The sequence below is a fragment of the Phyllobates terribilis genome, unplaced genomic scaffold, assembly GCF_046119375.1.
Source record: "Phyllobates terribilis strain yellow unplaced genomic scaffold, ASM4611937v1 Scaffold_2__4_contigs__length_985480577, whole genome shotgun sequence".
Lineage (NCBI taxonomy): Eukaryota > Metazoa > Chordata > Amphibia > Anura > Dendrobatidae > Phyllobates > Phyllobates terribilis.
Genome location: NW_027362762.1, coordinates 751,616,497 through 751,637,910, shown reverse-complemented (window position 1 = coordinate 751,637,910; position 21,414 = coordinate 751,616,497). Strand labels below are relative to the sequence as shown.

Genomic DNA, 21,414 nt, shown 5'->3' with positions numbered 1-21,414 from the left:
TCCTCTCCAGTTCCGTCAGGTTGGATGGTGAATGTTGGTGGACAGCCATCTTTCAGGTCTCTCCAGAGATGCTTAATCGGGTTTAGGTCAGGGCTCTGGCTGGGCCAGTCAAGAATGGTCACAGAGTTGTTCTGAAGCCACTCCTTTGTTATTTTAGCTGTGTGCTTAGGGTCATTGTCTTGTTGGAAGGTGAACCTTCGGCCAAGTCTGAGGTCCAGAGCAATTTGGAAGAGGTTTTCATCCAGGATATCTCTGTACTTGGCCGCATTCATGTTTCCTTCAATTGCAACCAGTCGTCCTGTCCCTGCAGCTGAAAAAACACCCCCATAGCATGATGCTGTTACCACGTTTCACTGTTGGGATTATATTGGGCAGGTGATGAGCAGTGCCTGGTTTTCTCCACACATACCGCTTAGAACTTTTTGGTGATAATTCTATCTTCATCTCATCAGACCAGAGAATCTTATTTCTCATAGGCTGGGAGTCCTTCATGTGTTTTTGAGCAAACTCTATGCGGCTTTCATATGTCTTGCACTGAGGAGAGGCTTCCGTATGGCCACTCTGCCATAAAGGCCCGACTGGTGGAGGGAAGCAGTGATAGTTGACTTTGTGGAACTTTCTCCCATCTGCTCATGTAGCTACGTACAAGGGAAGGCGACACAAATGTAAAAGGTGTATACAGGAAGCACAGCTCCTGGTGAACAAACATTGCTACACCATGATTTCATTCTCCATGGCCCTGGGTAGGGTTACTCCATAAACCTTCATATAAACAAGGAGAATTTACAGTGGAACTATGATTAGATGACGAGGCACCCCGCCTATAGAGTACCGAGAGCTCAGAAATACGGGAGGGAATCTGAGAGCAGCTTTCTCTGTGCTCACCAGCCAAGGTTAATCTGGTCTTTATTACAGGACACACAGACACTTCCCTCGCTGCTTGTGTAACATGGGGTGGGGGCAGGTACTACAGGTGCATCTCTACCGGCCATGCAGGTAGAGAGAATTGCCATTAATTACAGTCCACAATGGCGTCCAACATCCTGCCGAAACTTGGCTTTAATGCATTTTGCATTTTATTCTGATAACTAATGTCAGCTGCAGTGACGGAACATCATATATCAGAGATATTTTCAAGGGTAGGACAGGTCTTTCATCATGGCTATTTTTATGGGAATGTTACAATGCTGAGACAAATCTAAACCAACTTACACATGTGCAAATGAAATTGGCCCCGTACAACCTCCTCTGGCCATATGGACGTGTGACGTGATGGTCACTGCTGTAGTGGTCACACGCTCTTCCTTGCCAGAAGAAGCAGCTTGGGGGGCCGGCGGTGATCCATGCAGGGGTATGAGAGGAGCAGCAGCGGTGCAGTAGATTAATATATATTAAAAAATGGTAGAGAAGCCCCACTTGTGCTTGATATACATATAACATTTAAAGTGGACTATTTTAACAAGTCAAAAGTGGCCATTTTGTGGTAGTATTTTATGCCTTCAGCTCCCGAGGATTCTTTTTTTTTTTTTTTTTATATATATATATCCACCATTTTGTTGTTTCAGGGACATAGGCTTTTTTATTTATTGCTAATTTTTATTGTCTATTCCAAGGAGATGTTGCACAAAAGGTCCTCTGGGAGGGGGTCAATAGGCTGCATTGCATTATTACCCTGTGAGCAACTCCCCTTTGGAAAAGACCATAATAATTAGCACTAAATAAGTAGGTCCAAAAATATATAATAAATACATAATACTCAGGAGAGCAGAAGGATTAAAACCAAAGCAAAAACTGCCTGCTTTTGAACTTGTGACAGGTCCTATTTAATATTGGGAAGCAATATATAGATATGATTACGGTATATTGCTGGGTGCACATCATGAGCAGGGAAGTCTCCTGTGATCCGGAGCTAATAATGGCCACTTTGCCTTGATTGACACACAAGGCACTTTTTACATTGTCCTATAGCTGCATCAATCAAGGCGAGCCAGGCAGGATTACAGTACACTTCTCAATAATCTGAAAACTGTTTCAGGGCAGATTAACATTAATTTTTTTTTCCATGTTTAGCAATCTCGCCATTGCTCATATTACATTTCGAACACTTTAGGGTGACACTGATGACAGGTTCCCTTTAAAAGCATAAGATAGAAAAAAAATGCTCTGTCAGTCATGTATTTATAAACACGTTGCAGAGAATTTCAATGTATGCTCATAGATCATATAAAGCAGTTGAAATAAATATTGAACCCAAGACCAATTTTCTAATTAAACTTATTTCTAAGAGGTGCTATTAACATGAAATTCTCACCAGAGGTCGTGAGGATTGGATGGGTTGTTACCGACATCTGGTGAGAATTTCATATCAATAGCATCTTTAGAAATATATACAGAATTTTGCTGTAAGGTTAACCTTTCATCGTTTACATACACCATAAAGTTCTCCAACCATGATCTAGGCAATGGTGAGATTGCTAAACATAGTATATGAGTTATAAAATGAAAAAGTTGCCTAAAAAAAATAAGAATGAACTATTAATCTGTTCTGAAACCGTTTTCACATTATTGAGACGTGTCCTGTAATCCTGCCTCGTGAGCCTTGATTGACGTAGCTTCAGGACAATGTAAAAAGTGCCTCGCGTGTCAATCAAGGCAAGCTGGCCATTATTAGCTCCGGATCACAGGAGACTTCCCTGCTGATGATGTGTACCCAGCAACATAATAAAGCTGTAAATCATATCTGTATATTGCTTCCCAACATTAAATGTCATCTGTATACCAGGAGCAATCTATAAAACCATAAAACCCATTGATCCCGTATAGAATGTCATACAAATACGACACATTGTAACAAACTGATCATTTGTGATTGCCCCCTGACTGATCTCTGCACAGAAAAGATCTCATTACTATCTGAAGGAAAATAACAGAGACTACTGAAGATTGTCCTAACCTAAGCCATAGGGCACAGTAAAAGGTGGGAGATGTGATGCATTGCAATTCCCTAGGTAACTGGTCACTAGGTATCCAACCTAACGGCATCCTATTATGTATCCATGTCCTAGATTTAGCTCTGTGCAAGAAAATCAGATCTTCCAGAGTGCCATTCCCTTGTAAAGAAAAAAAGGCTGAAGATTCAGCGACACAAAAAGCAAGATGTCTACTGGAAATTACCACATTCAGTAAAGTATTCTTGCACTTCTAGAGCCACGCAAAGCGCAGATACAGCCGCTGATTAGAGAAAGGGCCCCTAATGAAAGGCAGGGAGATCGGGACATTCACATGAATGATGCTTAACGAGAATTTAAAATCCACCACTCAGCTCTAACGTTCTGTGGACTATTAAAGCAAGAGAAGAAAGTGAATATTTATGCACTGCCAACCTTTAAAGGGGTTCTCAAGATTGGAAGCTATAACCTCCCGATCGCAGGGGATCCAAATGCTGGAACCCCCTCTGATCTCAAGAACCGCAGTTCTGAAGAGTCACATGTGAACAGAGCAAAGGTTGATCATGCAACTTCAACTCCATCCATACTTATAGGTGTGCCGAAGGCCAGCAGAGCACAGTGCTTGGCTCTCTCCATCGGTCCCATTAAAGGGGTTGTATCTTAAGCTATAAGTTTGCAGTCAGTCTATGTGACTGCAGACTTGTGCCTCCTCACATCGCGCGCACTACACAATGTGAGGATTCTCGATGTCAGAGCCAGGAGCGGGCGGTCATATGACCACAAGTATGCGATATGAATACTCCCGACCAGAATCCGACTAGACTGTTTCCGGCCTTGCACAATACACTTGCATTGAGCGCTCCGAAACAGTAATCTGATTCTGGCGGGAATATGCATATCGCATACTTGTGGTCACGTGACCACCGCCGGCGCCGACACCTGCGAATCCTCACAGCATACAGTGCGTGCAGGGTGAGGATTCACAAGTGTGCAGTAACATGAGCAACTAACGCTCAGTTAACTGAGCCCCACTTCTCAGGAACGGTGTGGGCTCCAGCACTAGGACCCCCAGCATTCAGGAAGATATCCGCCATCATATGGAGAAGCAATAGGCAATTTACAGATTTTATTTCCAATGGAGCATCACATGGCCAACAAAAGTCTCCCTACGCCTTCTTGGCAGTCTCCTTCAGAAGAAACTTTACTCCATACACTTTCATAGAGTCACATCCAGCAGACACGGGCCAGTAGTTAGATCATGAATGAACAATGTAGTGCTAGTCCCAAAGTACAAAGACTTCTTTTATTGTGTCTGCCAAAGGCAATATGCAGCTGACTTGTTTCTATATTCAGAAAAGCACACGCTCTCAAAATCCCAAAGTTTTATTAATGGTTACATCTTTATAAACTAGTAATTTTATAAGACTTGTCCCTTGTACACAGCCATTAAGACTGACATTAGCGTGACAGTATATAAAATGGTCATGGTATACAGTATTTTTGTATACGGTCATTAAGTCACATTGTCTCGTTGTTCCAAGACCGAGCTACTCAAATCCTTCTGATAATCCTGGAGAACAACTGGCAGATGAGATTATCTCATGAATGATTCCATCTAATAAAGCCATACATATGGAAGAACAACCCTCAGAACAATATAGCTGAACTACAGGGTCCACCTCATAGCACAGACTAAAGGAAAAAAATACTTCGTAGGTCACTTGATTCAAAATTCCCTGTAAGGCTGTGTGCCCACGATGCGTTTTTTTAAGAGTTTCCGCAGCAGCAAAAACGCTGCAGAAACGCTTAAAAAATGCATGGTAGAAGGCCTGCCATGTTCCCCAATGATAATCCACATGTGCTGTGCACATGCTGCGGAAAAGTCCGCTGCGGATTATCACTGCGGAAAAAAAATGCAGCACTACCAATTATTTTGCGGAAGCGCTGCGTTTTTGCCGCCATTGGCTTGCATTGGAACGCATGGATTCCACATCACTGCATCTGTAGATGCGGAATCCAAGCGTTCCAATGTGCGGATGGTACCCGGGTGTGGAGGACAGGAGACTCTCCTCCGGACCCGGGTACCATAGAACCTGTGAAAAAAAGAATAAAATAAATATTATATTTACCTTCTGATGGCCCCCGCTCTCCTTGTCTTCACTTGCCGGCAGATCGTGGTGGACTGAAGGACCTGCGCTGACGTCATTTAGTCATGTGACGGCAGGTCCTTCAGTGTACCGCGAGCTGCCGGCAGCCAGGACTGAGCGAAGCAAGACTGCGGGGGCCATCAGAAGGTAAGTATAGTTTTATTTTTTATTTTATACCATTCTTTAGGTCACAGTATATAAATCCATGCCTTTTCCATGGATTTATATAGTGTGACCAAGTTGTCAAGCACTTTCCAAGTGATGCTAAAAATCGCTTGGAGAGGGCTTGTCAACCCACATGAGGAAATGCATATGAAGAACGCTTCACATCCGCATGTCCCTGGCAGGAAAAACGCATGTACAATCCGCATGCGTTTTTTTCTGCCAGGGAGATGCAGAAACGCTCAGGAAAAAAATCCTGAGCATTTCTGCATCGTGGGCACATAGCCTTAAATACTCATTTTTGGGATATCTGTGCATTGGCAGAGATACTGCTTTAAGGAAGATGGATCGTAAAATCATCGCATTCCTATATCATAACTAATCTGTTTTACTAATACAGCCAAATTTGAGAATATATATATATATATATATATATATATATATTTTATATATATACACACAAATACACACACACAGTACAGACCAAAAGTTTGGACACACCTCATTTAAAGATTTTTCTGTATTTTCATGACTATGAAGATTGTACATTCACACTGAAGGCATCAAAACTATGAATTAACACATGTGGAATTATATACTTAACAAAAAAGTGTGAAACAACTGAAAATGTCTTATATTCTAGGTTCTTCAAAGTAGCCACCTTTTGCTTTGATGACTGCTTTGCACACTCTTGGCAGTCTCTTGATGAGCTTCAAGAGGTAGTCAGGTGCTGCAGCCACAGCCACATCTAATTGCTAAAAAGGTGACCATAGAGGACCCAGGGGACAGAGAAGACGTCGCCCGACAAGGTCCGCGGTCACTGGCTTGGGACACTGGGTGTGAGGCGCAGGGCAGGAGGGTGAGAGCCAGCGCAGGAAGTCGACCAAAAAAGGCACACAGAACGGGGTCCCGTTTAAGTACTCCTGAGAGACGAGAGAGTTGCTGAACCCCTCCCTGAGTAGACAGGACAACGTGGGAGGTTACACACCGGTAACTGTAACCTGGAGTCTTGGCAAACTGTGAGTGAAACCCTGAAGACTGCACCCCACTGTCTCTGTGAATAAATGCGGAGTCATTTTTGGGCGTCTCGAACAGGATATGAACCCACCCGTTATCACCGGGTATTGTGCGCCTAGAGACTGTGTTGTATACTGAATGTGGAGCCCGCCCCAGAAGAACGGGCGCCATAATGTGCGTTATCAAAGACAACAAAGAACCTCCCATCGTGGGCCGGGTCCCAGAATGGCGCCAAAAGCGCAACCCGCCCCATGTGCCTGTGGCCATATATCTAGACTTGTCAATCAGTCTGGGGAAGCCGCCTCCGGGTGTGGCCGACAGCAAGCAGCCATGGGACCGCCCCAGGAAGAGGATAGGAGAGAAGAAATCTGGGAGACAGGGCGGAGTCTCCAGCAAAGACAGACCACACCCGGCAGGCAAGATGAATGGAGATCAGCCTCAGACTCCGGGCCATGGCCTGAAGCGTAGTGCATCATCCCTCACCCTGGAGGGAATACTAATGAAGTTATCCCTGGAGGATACAGGGTTCCTCCGAAATGAGGTGCAGGAACTGGGCAGAAGGATGGAGGAGGCCCAACAAGCTGCTGTCGCCATCTGGAGAGCTGAGCTTCTGGAGAAGATGCTGACCCGGCAGCAGTCAGCGCTGCATGTGATCGGCAGCGCCCCAGCCCCGGCGGAGCTGCTCCTGAAGCGGTCGCGGCAGCAGGTAGGAGCGATATCCCTGTCCCGGACGCGGCTGGCGCTGATCCGTTCCTGGTCCCTCTGGCGGAACCTCCGTCCCCAGGTGCTCACGCCCCAGATCTGCTCCTGGGCCCGGTAGCAGAGCCTTCTACCCCGGGCGCTGGTGATGCGGACCTGCTTCTGGGATCTATCCTATAGCCACCTGCCCCCACACCCGAATGGGTGTATGGACGCACGGCCTGGGACTGGTCCGCGGAGGTGGAAGATCACAACCTCCCTTTATTGGCCGCTCCTGTGCCCTCAGTCGCCCTTAGGGAAGAGGGAGACCAGTTCCTATGGGATAACCCGACGGGGGATCTCATGGGTTTTCCCCGGGAGACCCGTAAGGAAGCTGCACGCCGAGAGGAGCATTGCCAGCGGGAGCTCCTGCAACTGGAGAAGGAGCGGCGCACCCGGTGGGTGAGCTTGGAAAGAATGGAGGCCAGAAATATGGAGAAGACTCGGGCCCGCAAGGCAAAAACGGCCACACCCAGTTCCCGCGTAGAAGGGACTGTCGTGAAGTTCGACCTGGACGCCGGGTGGGGCTTCATCAAAGAGCCACAGGTCGCGACGGATTTATTTGTTAATCGGTGGGACGTGGAGTCCCACCTCCAGCAAGGACATCCTGACAGAGATCTGTACCCTGGTGACCGAGTCACCTACACCAGGCACAGAGGTGAGCGGGGCTGATATGCCATGAATGTATACAGGGTAGTGGAGGAGGACATGCCCCTGCAATCCAAGGCTGATGACCCAGCTGGGCCAGCCTACAGCAGACAGGTGTCTCCCCGGAGGGAGGACCACTACTAAGCACAGTATGTGAAACTGAACTGCACTGTAAATAGTTACCCGGAAGGGTATTGAGATAATCATTTTGTGTGTTTGAAGAGTTTTTGCTTATTTGTTTAGTGTACCCGGTAAAGGTACAAGGACACTTAGCCTGTGGATGGTGAGCAGCTAAAAACTTTCCATGTAAATAGTTTGCACTTCTTAAAGTGCCTCTTAGGCTATGTGCCCACGTTGCATTTATGAAGCAGAAAATTTCTGCTGCATAAATGCAAGTCCTCTCCCGGAAAAACGCATGCGGAATTCCGCACGCGTTTATCGCGCGTTTTCCACATGCGGAATTGCCTTGCGTTTTTTATGCATTGGACAAAGGCAATTCCGCTTGCGGAAACGCAAAATTAAATGACATGCTGCGGATTTTTGAACGCGGCATAAACGCTGCGGAAAAATCCGCAGCATGTGCATAGAACTTGCGGAATCCCATTGGGGACCATGGGGTGCGGATATACATGCGTTTTTCAAGCGTTTACGCTGCGGAAATTCCGCAGCATATACGCTTGAAAAATGCTACGTGGGCACACAGCCTTATTGGTTTTATATTAAAAAGACCACTGAACAAAAACCCATTTGGCGTGGCCGAAGACGTGGTCCAACACCTGGATCACCTATGCCCTGCAGCCACGCCCAGGGCCTACGTTGAGGGTTTTCGGACGGGTCCCTCATGTTCATCGGAATTGCACATTGTTCAGTGAAATGGACACCCGGTTACAGATCGCGCTGTAGCCTGCTAAAAAATGTTTAATATGAAAAAATGTTATTTAAGAAGAAGTTTTATATAGTAACCTGCAACGTTTAAGAATGTGCCTCCCATAAAGGGTAGAAAAGTGGTTTGAAAATTCTTCTAAGTGATGCATCTAAAAATTTTGCATGTCTTTAAATTGCTGTGTTTTTACTCTGTTCCAGCCCACGGACGGGTTGTGTTTTACCAGGGGGGGGTATGTGGCGCCCCTGCGGGTTCAGTCGCCACAGAAGTACTGCATCTCACCCAGAGGTGCGGTATCTCACTCTCAGGTAAGGATGGAGTACTGCCCGGGACCCAAACACCTGCATCCAACACTACACTACTCCAGACCAGCAGGAGGGGCAAGATGCACTGCTGCGCTGCTGAGCCCTGTCCCTGGCTGGAGTGGGGGGAACCAAGTAGTGGGTGTGGGTGGAGGAAGAGTTCAGGATAGCACTTGAGAAGGAGGATATAAAAAGGGAAGCCATCTTGGGAGTTCAGTGCAGTCAGTGAGAACAGTCTGAGGGAACAGTGAGGAGAGAGAGTGTGTGGAGCAGGAGCTCTGCTCAGGAGGAGGGCCTAGTGAGAGAGAGGCCCAGGACAGACAGACTCAAGGGAGGAGAGGAGCGGGAAGGAAGGCTCCAGAATAGGAAGGATCCCAGGGGCACGGGCAGTGCAGATGCCACCCGTGCGCCCAAACCCACCAGGAGTGGAAGGATCAGGTCGCAGAGAGGGGACCGGCCTCTAAACTAGCAGAGTTCTTCAAGTCTCAACTAGATAAACGGAAGGTGCAGCATTTCAGGTGGTGCAGCCACAGCTAATTGCTAAAAAGGTGACCATAAGAGGACCATATCAATGTTAAAATTAAGTAAAACATTGGTTCTGGTCTCCTGTGTGTCTGGCGACCATGAATCAAGGGGAGAATATTTTTGCACGTATAAACTGTGATTGAGCGTGTCACTTTTTTTTTTTTCATTCTGATTTTTGCCATTTTATAATGAGATGTGCATGGAGGTAGAGGACAAGTCTTGTGCATCATCTCTATGGCAACTCTATCATGCCTTGTGCACGAGCCCTATATTATACAAGATGCTACCAGTCTGCTGGCGCTAGGACACTGAAACATAGGGACGGGTGTTGGGTAGTAGTTGTGGGGTCAGGCCTCTGGCCTAATGTGGTGATTTATTCTGTCTGGGTGGATACGACAAGGAAGAAAAATAATCCCCTCCTTTACCTGACAAGCCTATTGATTTCAATGTGAATGATGTATCGGATTATTTACCCTATGGTGACACTTCGGGAATCTGTCGCCATGAAAATGCAGTCCAATCTGCAGGCAACATGTAATAGAGCAGCGGGAGCTGAGCAGATTGATATATACTGTAGCTTTGTGGGAAAAAAAGATTCAAAATAATCCATGTTTAATCATATAAACCTCTGTTCTTTCTGGGATTTTTGGTCCAGTGGGCGGTCCTATCAGGGACTGACAGGTGTCTCTGTGTGTACACTTAAAAAGAAAGCTGTCAGTCACTGATAGGACCGCCCACTGGACTGAAAGGCCCAGAAAGAGCACACGATTAAATGATTAAAACACAGGTTGTACTGAATCTGTTCTCACAAAATTATATATCAATCTGCTTAGCTCCCCCTGCTCCATAACATAGTGCCTGCAGATTGGAATGTAATTTCATGGAGACCGGTTCCCTTTAAAGGGGCTGTCCTGTCCAAACTCTGTGTGACTGCAGACTTAGGAATCCCCCCAGCGCGTCGGGGAATTGACGGTTTTAGCCCCAGGAACGGAGGGTGTGTATGAGTTGCACATATCCCCAGCTAGTGGGCGTAGCCTTGATCCATACACTGGTATAGAGCCAAGGCCGCGCCCCATCTAGTACATACCCTCAGTTCCTGGGTCTGAAACCGGCGAGTACTCGCAGCATACAGTGCATGCACTGGGGGGATTCATAAGTATATAGTCACACAGAGTGACTGCAGACTTATCGGTTTGGACTGGAAAACCCCTTTAAGCACTTCCTCCATAGACTTCAACTGGTCGCTGAGCAAACCCACTGATCAGTTTATCATCAGGAGATACTTCTATCCCTCTAAAGAGGATCTGTGGACTTTCCTAACATTATGGTAAAAAAAATTTTTTTTTTGAAATTTGCTTTTCTGTTACCATCCCCTGCAAATGAATGAATAAATTGACAAATGTGTGCTGCCATTTATTTGGTGTAAATACCATACTAGGAAAGGGATGTCCACGCAACCAGAGCTGAGCTATGCTCATGGAGGATCTTGCCTCATTCATAGTTCTCAGGTATTTCTCCCTGACAGCCTCTACATGGCTCTTAGCAGCTTTATGAGTTCTCAGCCTTTTAAACCAAGGCTATTGACTATCTGTCCAAAGGATGATTCGTAGACCAATATAAACTTCACATAGATATGTGTGGATAAATCCTTCTTATTTTGATTGGTACAAGAAGCTTTAACTGCCATTTGGCGCTGGTAGAGCGGAAAAGAGAAGCATTTTCCTATAGTAAGCTAGTTATCTTCTGTGCAGTCTACCGTAAGGCCATGGCTACAGAGTGGACTAGGTCACATACTTAAGGACCACTCTGTGCCACTGCCACCTCTCGGCATAAAGCAAGTAGATGGGGATGCAATGTGACCCGCAAGGTACTGTGACCACAACAAGAAAGTCTAAAAAAAAAAAAATCCAACTGGTTCCTTTTACTTGTGGCAATGTCACCCCATTTACCTGCTTTACACTGATTTTAGCAGCGGCAGATCAATCTTTTAGCGCCAGCCTTAAATGCTGGATTTTGGTTAGCGTGAACATCTTCTACCCAGCCTGACTCTAATCTCTACGTGTCTGTATAGATCTCCACTCAAGACTTCATTAGCAAAGTCCTAACTTTTTGACGGCCTTCACTTGCATTATGTAAAATAAATTTCCTGGTAATCTGTATATCACTCTCCACACTCAAGAGGATTGTTTTATCCATTAGCACTTTGTTTCAGATAGTGGCACAGCAATGACCATGAACATGCTAATAATAACATTGTGCAGATAATTAGAAAGCCATGGAAAATGTTTTTGCCTTGAGCTTGAATAATGTAATTTTTTTTTCTTTGAAAAACAAGGTACAGCTTGACTTGTTTTTCATTTCCTGAAAACGACACCTAACAGGATTGTAATTAACCAAAACCTCATTAAGCACTAAAAATGCAATATATACAAAGCCAGCTTGGAAAAGAAAAAGTAGCACCATTTCCAACTCTAAATTTATAGCAGAAGAAAACATGGTGGTTTGTTCACAATTGCTTTGAAGGCCCAGTTCACTGTGGGTGTGTTATGATCTGCAACAAGTACTAAGGAAAGATAGGGGAAAGCTGTCCCTACAATAAGACCAAGCTGAATCCCTACGATGTAGCGGGCTGCCTGTTCCTTGTGAACCGACCCGCCTTAGTCCTCGGCTAGTCTGAACGAAGACCTATAGAATTAAGGGAGGGGTCCCTAAAGAACTAAGGACTGGGACAAAAATGGGACACCTCCTAAACATAAGTTGTTGCAGAACACAAAAAGACAAACTGACAAAAATGTACTAAAGGTCCCAGAGGACCAAGCGAACTTGACAGAGAAAGGCACTGAAGCACCAGGCTAGAGAAACAGTCAAAAACTAAAGTCAAGCACAGCCAGAAGGGTGGAGCTGGAATATAAAGGCAGATGGTCACATGACCACAAAACACAAGATGGAAAAAAACAAAACAGCAGGGTTCTAACAGGATGAACTGTGGATAAGACCAAAAATACGGGGCCAGATAGGACAATCGGACCAAAATAGTCAATGGGGTTTGTCTTCTTTTATTTAAAGGGGTTGTCCAACCTTAGGCTACAAGTCTGTAGTCACACAGAGTCTGCAGACTTGTGAATCCTCATAGCGCATTCAGTATCAGGATTCTCCAATGCTGGGGAGGTGGGCGCGTGACTGCATGTATGTAATTTGTATATATGCAGTTATGTGCCCATTAGACATTTGTGGCCTCGCTCATTGAAAGTGTATTGAGCGAGACCGGGCACATTCTTTTGCATACTTTCAGTCATTGACTGCCTGCTCACGTCACTAAATAATCCTCATAGTGCGCGTGCTGGAGGACTCACAAGTCTGTGGTAATAGAGTGACTGCAGACTAGTACCGCAAACCCGAACAACCCCTTTAAGTATACTGAGGAACTAATATACACGGTAAGCATAAATTCAACTCTAGCTCAATATATGGGACCCTGCCCTTTAAGACTCTTAAAGTATGCGCTTGCACTTTTGAGAAGTCATCTGTATCCAGAATGGTAATTTATCCCAGAAGAGGTATCAAGAGAAAACTTAGAAAAGGAAAGCATTTGGGATTCTTAACTGTGGGCTATGTTCCCACATGTTTTGTTTTTTTTCACTCAGAAATCTGCAGCAAAACTCATCTCTGGCAGGAAATCGGCTGCATCAAATCTGCATTTTTTGATGCGTTTGTTCAGCATTTTTTTTCACTGTCCTTCTGTCTCTATTTATGCATGTACATAAAGTTCTGTGGAAAAAAAAAAAAAAACATTCTATTTTGCCATCAAAAACGCTGAAAAATTTTACCTGCTTTTTTTTTTTTTTTGGTGCCTTTTTTTCACCACCCATTACTTCCTATGGCTGAAAAAATGCTGAAAAAAGGGACATGCTGTATTTTCCAAGAGCACAACCAAAGCACAAAATATGCAGCAAAAAAATCCACAAGATGCGGGAACAGAGAATTCTGGTTTCTCATAGACTTTTCTGGTACTGCAAAACGTCAGGGCTGTGGAGTCGGTATAAAATGGACCGACTCCAACTCCTAAAATATATAATGAATTGGGTACAGTAGGTCAATGCAGTTTGTGGGGAATATTTTTTCATCAGAATTTGGGAAAGTTATGAAATGTCCTATAAAAGTCTGTCCTATTCCTGATCTAAGGGTCTAGACTTTTAGCTGAGATGAATCTGTGCTACAGTAAATTTATCACTTACACACGAGCCATGTATGAGGGAGTCAGAGTTATGGAGTTGGTGTCATGGAAATGTCGGAGTCGGAGGTTTGGCTTACCAAATGCCTGGGAAGGTGATGACATTTTCTTAGAATATTGTGTCACATTTTCAAAATCAGAAATCTCTGAGCAGGGGCAAAGGGGCCATTATTTTTGTAAATCTCTGAATTCATGTCAGAAGAAGCAGCTCATCTGCTTGATAAATAAAGTGCAGTTTTCAGAAGCCTCTCACTCCAGTTTAATAGAGAAAACACACCGATAAATCTGATCAATGAGACCTCAATAAATCTCAGTGCCACTAATAAGAATGATCAAGAAAATATTAGTCCAATAGAAATCCTTGTGCAATATTGAGAAATCACCATACGGTCACTATTCATAAGGAACCAATTCAGGTAAAATTTACAAAAAGTTAAAAATGTTTGTGCAAATTTGTCTGAAGGCTTTTTTGCACAATGTATTGCTAAAATGGGTGCAAACTGCTTAGGAAATATTGGCTACTGCTTATGGGGGAGAATAACTTCACACACCAGTCATATGGAGGCTCTGCTCAAAATCACATTATGTCCCCCACAAATTCAGAATTAAACCACTTACACTGGTATATAGGGGACTTTGGGGTGATAGACTCCCTTTAAAGACAGGATTTGATTACAAACAATATCAATTATGTTTTTACATATGGGACTGATTCACTGTGGATTTTACACTGTGGAAAATCTGTGGTAAAATCCACAGAGACAAAAATGGACTAAATAATGTGTTTTCTGTTGTGAAAATGTTGAGGATTTGCTGCAGATTTCACCGTTTTGCATTGCATAGGGTAAATTTTGCAGCATAAATTGACATGCTGTGGATATAAAACCCATACCACGGGTCAATTTACACACAGAATCAGGTGGATGAGATTTGTTATAATCAAGATGGAGAATCTGTAGCACGTCCACCCTGTTCGCCATAAATAATACCTATTATCTTTTTAAGATATATTGCTTCAAGTTTTAAATTGTGAAATTAGACAGAACCAACACATCCCTTACTAGGATGTTAATAATGAACCACCTACTGACTGAATAATGATAAATCACCGATAATAGCAAGGGATAACAGCATATGGCACTGATACACATATAACATTTAAGGACCTTTTTTTCTTCCAATACTTGTGTGTCTATTTCTAATATAAAAGGTTTGGGTAATGGTTTTCCTTGTTCATACTGAAAAGTGCACATTGTAAATTCAGACTGAATGCAGAAAAGGTAAGGAGAGGAGACATGTGGAAAGTATGGAAAAAATGAAGTCAAGAAAAATGTTTGAGACAAATGGCAATATATTTTTAAACCTTAGATTCCTCAAAGTGCCACCTTTCACTCTGATGACACCCTCCCCCCATTACTGTTTTCTCAAGCAGCTTCATGAAATGGTTATCTGGAATGACTTCCAATGAACAAGTATGCCTTATCAAGAGTTAATTTGTGGAGTCACTGACCTTCAGAAAGTGTTTGAGGCCTTCAAGTGCTGAGCTTTATTCCACAACTGTTCTAAGCCATAATATGGCAAGAACCACTCCAATAAGTAAAGAGAAATGGCAGTCCATCCTTATTTTAAGACATATAAGTCAGTCAATCCAGAAGATTGCTAAAAACTCGAAGGTATCATCAACTACAGTCATGAAAATCATCAATCACTGACGAAAGTGGCTCTCAAGAGGATTGCCTCGGGAAAGGAAAACCAAGAATTACTTTGCTGCAGAGCATAAGTTCATCAAAATTACCAGCCTCAGAAACCACAAATTGACGATAACAGCTCTCATAAATGATGCAAAGACATAAAGTAGCAGATACATATCATGAATTGTCCAGAAGAGATGCAAGGAAGCAGGTCTTTATGGCTGAATTGCTGCAAAGAAGCCACTACTGAGGACTACTAGCAAAATAAAACTTGTTTTTATTCAAAAGTAACAGTAGAACTAGACATTAGGTCAGTGGATATCTCTGAAGAGTCAAAATTTGAGATATTTTACACAAACTGACATGTCTTTGTGACAAGCAGAAAAGGTGAGCGGATAGTATCTATATGTGTTGTGCCCACCATGAAACATGGAGGGGGAGGTGTGAACTTAGTGGGATCATCATTTGTGTCACAATAGGGCATTGACCCACAACACATCTCCAGGCTATGTAAGGGCTATGTGACCAAGGAGAGAAATTGAGTGCTGTGTCAGATGACATGGCCTCCATAATCACCCGATCTGAATCCAATTGAGATGGTTTGAGACTAAATAGACCGTAGAGTGAACGCAAAGCAGCCAACAAGTGCTCAGCATCTCTGGGAACTCCTTCAAGACTGTTGGAAAGCCATTCCAGGTGATGACCTGATGAAACTGCTGTTAAGGGGGTGTTATTCATCAGAATAAGAGTAGGTTCACACAAGCCTTTTTTTTTTTTAATCCATAGACTTGGATGGACGAGTCTCATCCAATTTACGGAAGAAACTAGTGCTTGCTGCGATTAACTTAATCTGGTAGTTCTTGGTTCATAGTCAACAATAAATACATAAATGAACATTTGGCACACAAATGACTGGACGCAAGAGGTCGAAGACAAATTAAAGAATTATTACTTGACACACTTTCCAGTTCCTGTTTGCTGCAAAGCTTCTTTACTTCCTAGCTCCTGGCATTTGACACAGATTATAAATGTGATGGTTCATGTCTATTCCACAGAGACTATGTAATGATGGTAACAGCACTGCGCCAACCTGCAATTAACACTCCTCACATCAGACCGACCTCAAGGCTTAATACCTGTGCCCAGCAACCCCTGACTGCATACAATGAAGCGCCTAGTGCAAAATGTTGCACAATGCAATAATAAACTATATATATTTACCATTATACACCAGTGTATGGTGAAGGAGGCAGTAACCAGTGCCGATAAGATTGGAGTCATAACCGGGTATAAAATTCTAGGACTTAAATCAGTCTCCTGAATGAGATTAGCATCTTATGTAAAACAGATTTAAAAGGAGATATAAAGATTCACATGCAGCTACGATCATGAGAAGTCAAAAGAAATTATTTTCATTTATCCTTCCTGGGGAGCCACATTAAATTATTACTACCCCTTGTAGCCCAATATTTCTAATAGCTAAAACTGCTCTGCCAGACTACAAACAATATAGCGTTTTTCTTTCTGAAGCATCTTTTGTGCTTTTTGTTTGGTAATTTCCTGAAAGTTTTTCCAATGGTTTGGGCAGCCGGCAGTTTTTTCGGGTTTTTGTGACATCTTTTTTAATGTCATTTTTTTCCCACTCTATTGACTAATGAGGAAACAGCTAGTGGTTTTTATTTATTTTTTTTTTTTTTTTTATCAAAAATGATGGCAAAATTCTTCCAAAAACATCTGGTCGTCTTTTGAGTTTTCCCATTGACTTGTAAACCTGAAGCATTTAAAAGATGATCCAAAGCCTGAAAATGTTTGTTCTTTTGAGAGCCATCTGATTTTGCAGAAAGTTTCTGTAACGAAACCCACCTGAAAAAGACATTGTGTGCACATATCCCCATAGTGGATTTGATAGGGATTCATAGCAAAATCTGGTTTTCCGTTTAGGGTATGTTCTCAAGTGGCTGACTATCTGCAAGAGAAAGATACCCCACATGTGATCAAAAACTACTTTTGAGGCACTGTGCAAAGCTCAGAAGGGAAGAAGCACCATATGGGGTATCTGCATGCTCTGGAGAAATTGCACAACACATTTTGGGGTCCATTTTCTCCTGATATCCTTGTGAAAATGAAAAAAAGTGAGGCTAAAACAACAATTTTTTGTGGGAAAAAAATTTATTTTTTTCATTTTTACAAATCCACGTTGTAAAATTCTGTGCAGCACCTGTGTGTTCAAGGTGCTCAAAACACATTTAAATAAATTCCTTGAGGGGTCTAGTTTCCAAAATGGTGTCACTTGTGGAGGGTTTCCAATGTTTAGGCACATCAGGGGCTTCCTAAACGTGACATGGCGTCCGCTAATTATTCCAGCAAATTTTGCATTCAAAAAGTCAAATGGCGCTCCTTCCCTTCCGAGCCCTGCCGTTATCCCATATGTGGAGGAAAACCACTGTTTGGGCTATCAGCATGCTCAGGAGAAATTCCCCAACACATTTTGGGGTCCATTTTTTCCTGCTACCCTAGCTATTCCTGCTAAATAAAAAAAAATTGGGTCTAAAGTTTAGTTTATTTTTTCCTTTCACATTCCAAAAATTTGTGTGAAGCACCTGAAGGGTTAATAAACATCTTGAATGTGGTTTTGAGCACCTTTGAGGGGTGCAGTTTTTAGAATGGTGTCACTTTTGGGTATTTTCTGTCATGTAGACCCCTCAAAGTCACTTTAAATGTGATCTGGTGCCTAAAGAAAAAAAAAAATGGTTTTGTAAATTTTGTTTGGAAAAATGAGAAATCGCTGGTCAACTTTTAACCCTTATCACTTCCTTACAAAAAAAAATAAAATGTATGTTTCCAAAATTGTACTGATGTAAAGTAGACATGTGGGAAATGTTATTTATTAACTATTTTGTGTGATATATCTCTCTGATTTAAGGGCATAAGAATTCAAAGTTTGAAAATTGCAAAATTTTCAAAATTTTCACCCAATTTCTGATTTTTTCACAAATAAACACAAGTGATATCGAAGAAATTTTACCACTATCATGAAGTACAATATGTCACAAAAAAACAATCTCAGAATCAGGGGGATCTGGTGAAGCGTTCCAGAGTAATTACCTCATAAAGTGACAGTGATCAGAATTGTAAAATTGTCCCGGTCATTAACATGCAAACCACCCTCGGTGGATATGTCACAATCTATGAGAAGTTTTATGCAGACTATTTTTTTCCAGCACTTTAAGCTACTACAGTTTTTTTCATTCTTTTTTTTACATTTTGAAATATTTCAAACATGAATTTTCTTTTTGGAGTTCATGGAAAAGATGGCAGAAAAAAATTGCCATTCCTAGAATCTGCTGCAAATGAAAAAAGGCCACTGACTCACAATGCAACTAACGTCTGGCAGTGGCGTCCTTAAAAAAGCAGGAAAAAAAAAAACACAAAATGCTGTGCGTCAATCTGAAGGCACGAGCCAGTTAGAGGCGGACACTCTTCCAGCAGTTTCTGCTGACTATTGGGCATTTCGTCACCATGTTCTTCCCCAGCACAGACCACCAGAAGATAGTCGGATACATTGTGATCAGCAGGGTTGGATTGTCAGAGCTCATCGGTTGTAGCGGGTACAAATGGCTGAGCTTACAATATAATAAAACATGCCACTGTCACCTCTTGTCCTGCTTCCAGGGGCGACATTTCCATTCTCAAGCATCACATCTGACAATGTGTCTATAGAATAAAAACCGTCTGTACGTCTGGGCTTTATATGGCGGACACAATAGTGTTAGCAGACTTCCTACATGCCACAGCTAATCAGATTACAGAAATAATCCTGTGATACATTCAGATATTTATTATTTTTGCATTACTCAATATCATACGAGTCCATAGTAAAATCTCAGACAGCCGGACACAGAGCCCTGATATCAGCACTCATTGAACATTAACACCTGAAGCCAAATTCTATTTTTAATTCATTACAAGATTTCATGATGCAAAATGAAGCGACTGCATACGCTGTAAATAATCCGAAATCTTCTAGCGCGCTGTACACACCTATATCCATTCTCATTCATTCCCAGCCTGTCAGATGGAATATATATCCATAACATAAGGGCATTTTGCTGGGAATGCTGCATCTCAAACCTTGACACAAGCCCAACCTTTGCAGTAGTAGATTTCCTCCTCCGGCTATTATAGTTAGTCTCCTTATTACATCCAGTGTCCCTGGCAACACCACTGATAGGGGCCCGATCCCCGTAATTACAGCGAGGCGACAGACAAGCGATGTTACACTGTAATCAATAGCAATGTATACAGCACAATGATAGATGACACATCCCCAGAAGCCTGCGCTGTATAACGTCACCTTACAGACCGGTACGAGGACCCTACATACAATGATCGGTACGGGGACCCTGTATACGGACAGGATCCCAGTTATTGACAAATAGAATGGATTTCACACCTGCACCTGTCCATAGTAAGGACAGACCTGATACTAAGTACTAGAATCAATACAGTCACACCATTCTCCCCATGATAACCTATGTAATGTGTGCCAGCTGTAGGCAAGGGAGTGGGTGCAGAGCATTCCTTCGCTATGACCAAGAAGGGTTAACCAGCACAGACATGTAGGGCAGTGTACACAGCACAGGTATGGAGGGCAGGATGGCAGGGGGGAAGTGTACCCAGCACAGCCACCATGGGAAGACAGGGGGGCAGTGTGCCCATGGAGGGCAGGATGGCAGTGTACCCAGCACAGGCATGGAGGGCAGGATGGCAGGAGTGCAGTGTACCAAGCACAGCCATGGGAAGGCAGGGGGGCAGTGTACCCATGGAGGGCAGGATGGCAGGGGGGGCAGTGTACCCATGGAGGGCAGGATGGCAGGGGGGGCAGTGTACCCATGGAGGGCAGGATGGCAGGGGGGCAGTGTACCCATGGAAGGCAGGATGGCAGGGGGGCAGTGTACCCAGCACAGTCATGGAGGGCAAGGGGGCAGTATACCCATGGAGGGCAGGATGGCAGTGTACCCATGGAGGGCAGGATGGCAGGGGGGCAGTGTACCCAGCACAGCCATGGAGGGCAGGGGGCAGTGTACCCATGGAGGACAAGATGGCAGGGGGGTAGTTCACCCATGGAGGGCAGGGGGTCAGTGTACCCATGGAGGGCAGGATGGCTGAGGGGGGGGGGGGGGGCAGTGTACCCAGCACAGCCATGGAGGGCAGGGGGGCAGTGTACCCATGGAGGGCAGGATGGCGGGGGGGGGAGGGGGGGGAAGGGTATCCAGCACAGCCATGGAGGGCAGTGTACCCAGCTGTAATTAATACTAATCTCATTGCAGATGGCCGTGACTGACCGGGTAGTAGCAGAGATTGCCCTGTCCCGGTGCCCCCAGGGCTCTCCGCCTGCCCCATGCCCGGGCGGCCAGGCTCCTATTTGGTGCAGTAAACACGAGCAGAGCAATGCAGGAGCGGAGGGAAGACAGAGGGGGGGGGAGGGGGTACAGCCACAAAATATATCTATAGCTTATTAATGGCACATCTCCACAGCCGGGCTGGTACAGGGGCACCTGCCCTGGCAGTGCCAGCTCAGGGCTGCAGCAGAGCCGGCATTACTCACCCAAAAGACGAAGGAGTAGATGATGAGCAGGGTCTTCAGACACGTTATGACTGGCTTGGTTTCCATTCTCCTTGATGCCATGCTACTGAGATCCGGCCGCCGGGTGTTACTGTTGCTGCTCTCGGCCCCTCCTGCCGCAGCTTATCCCCAATCCGCAAGAGGAGGAAAGAAGAGCCGGAGCCGCCCCCCAGAGCCGGAGCCGCCCCCCGAGCCGGAGCCGCCAGTCAGCCGCAGCCCGGCCTCGTATGCAGATCTGGGGCGTCTGGCACTGCCCCTCCGGGCGCCCGAGCTTCCTAATCTCACCCTGCGGAAAACACTGCGATTCATAAACTGCGCTGTCATCCTGGTGATCACCTGATTCATTCCAAGTGTGCAGTGTAATGAGAGAGTGCAGTGTAATGAGAGAGTGCAGTGTAATGAGAGAGTGCAGTGTAATGAGAGAGTGCAGTGTAATGAGAGAGTGCAGTGTAATGAGAGAGTGCAGTGTAATGAGAGAGCGCAGTGTAATGAGAGA

General features: G+C 44.3%; 1 protein-coding gene across 1 annotated transcript in view; it reads right to left on the bottom strand.

Moving 5' to 3' along the window:
• The window catches only part of TSPAN7 (tetraspanin 7), a 150,354-nt gene extending 129,277 nt beyond the window's left edge, over window positions 1-21,077 (bottom strand). The window contains exon 1 of the mRNA XM_073667295.1: window positions 20,901-21,077. Within this exon, the coding sequence (XP_073523396.1) occupies window positions 20,901-20,981 (81 nt within the window). The 5' untranslated portion in view covers window positions 20,982-21,077. The remainder of the gene's footprint in view (window positions 1-20,900) is intronic.
• Between the last annotated feature and the right edge of the window lie 337 nt (window positions 21,078-21,414).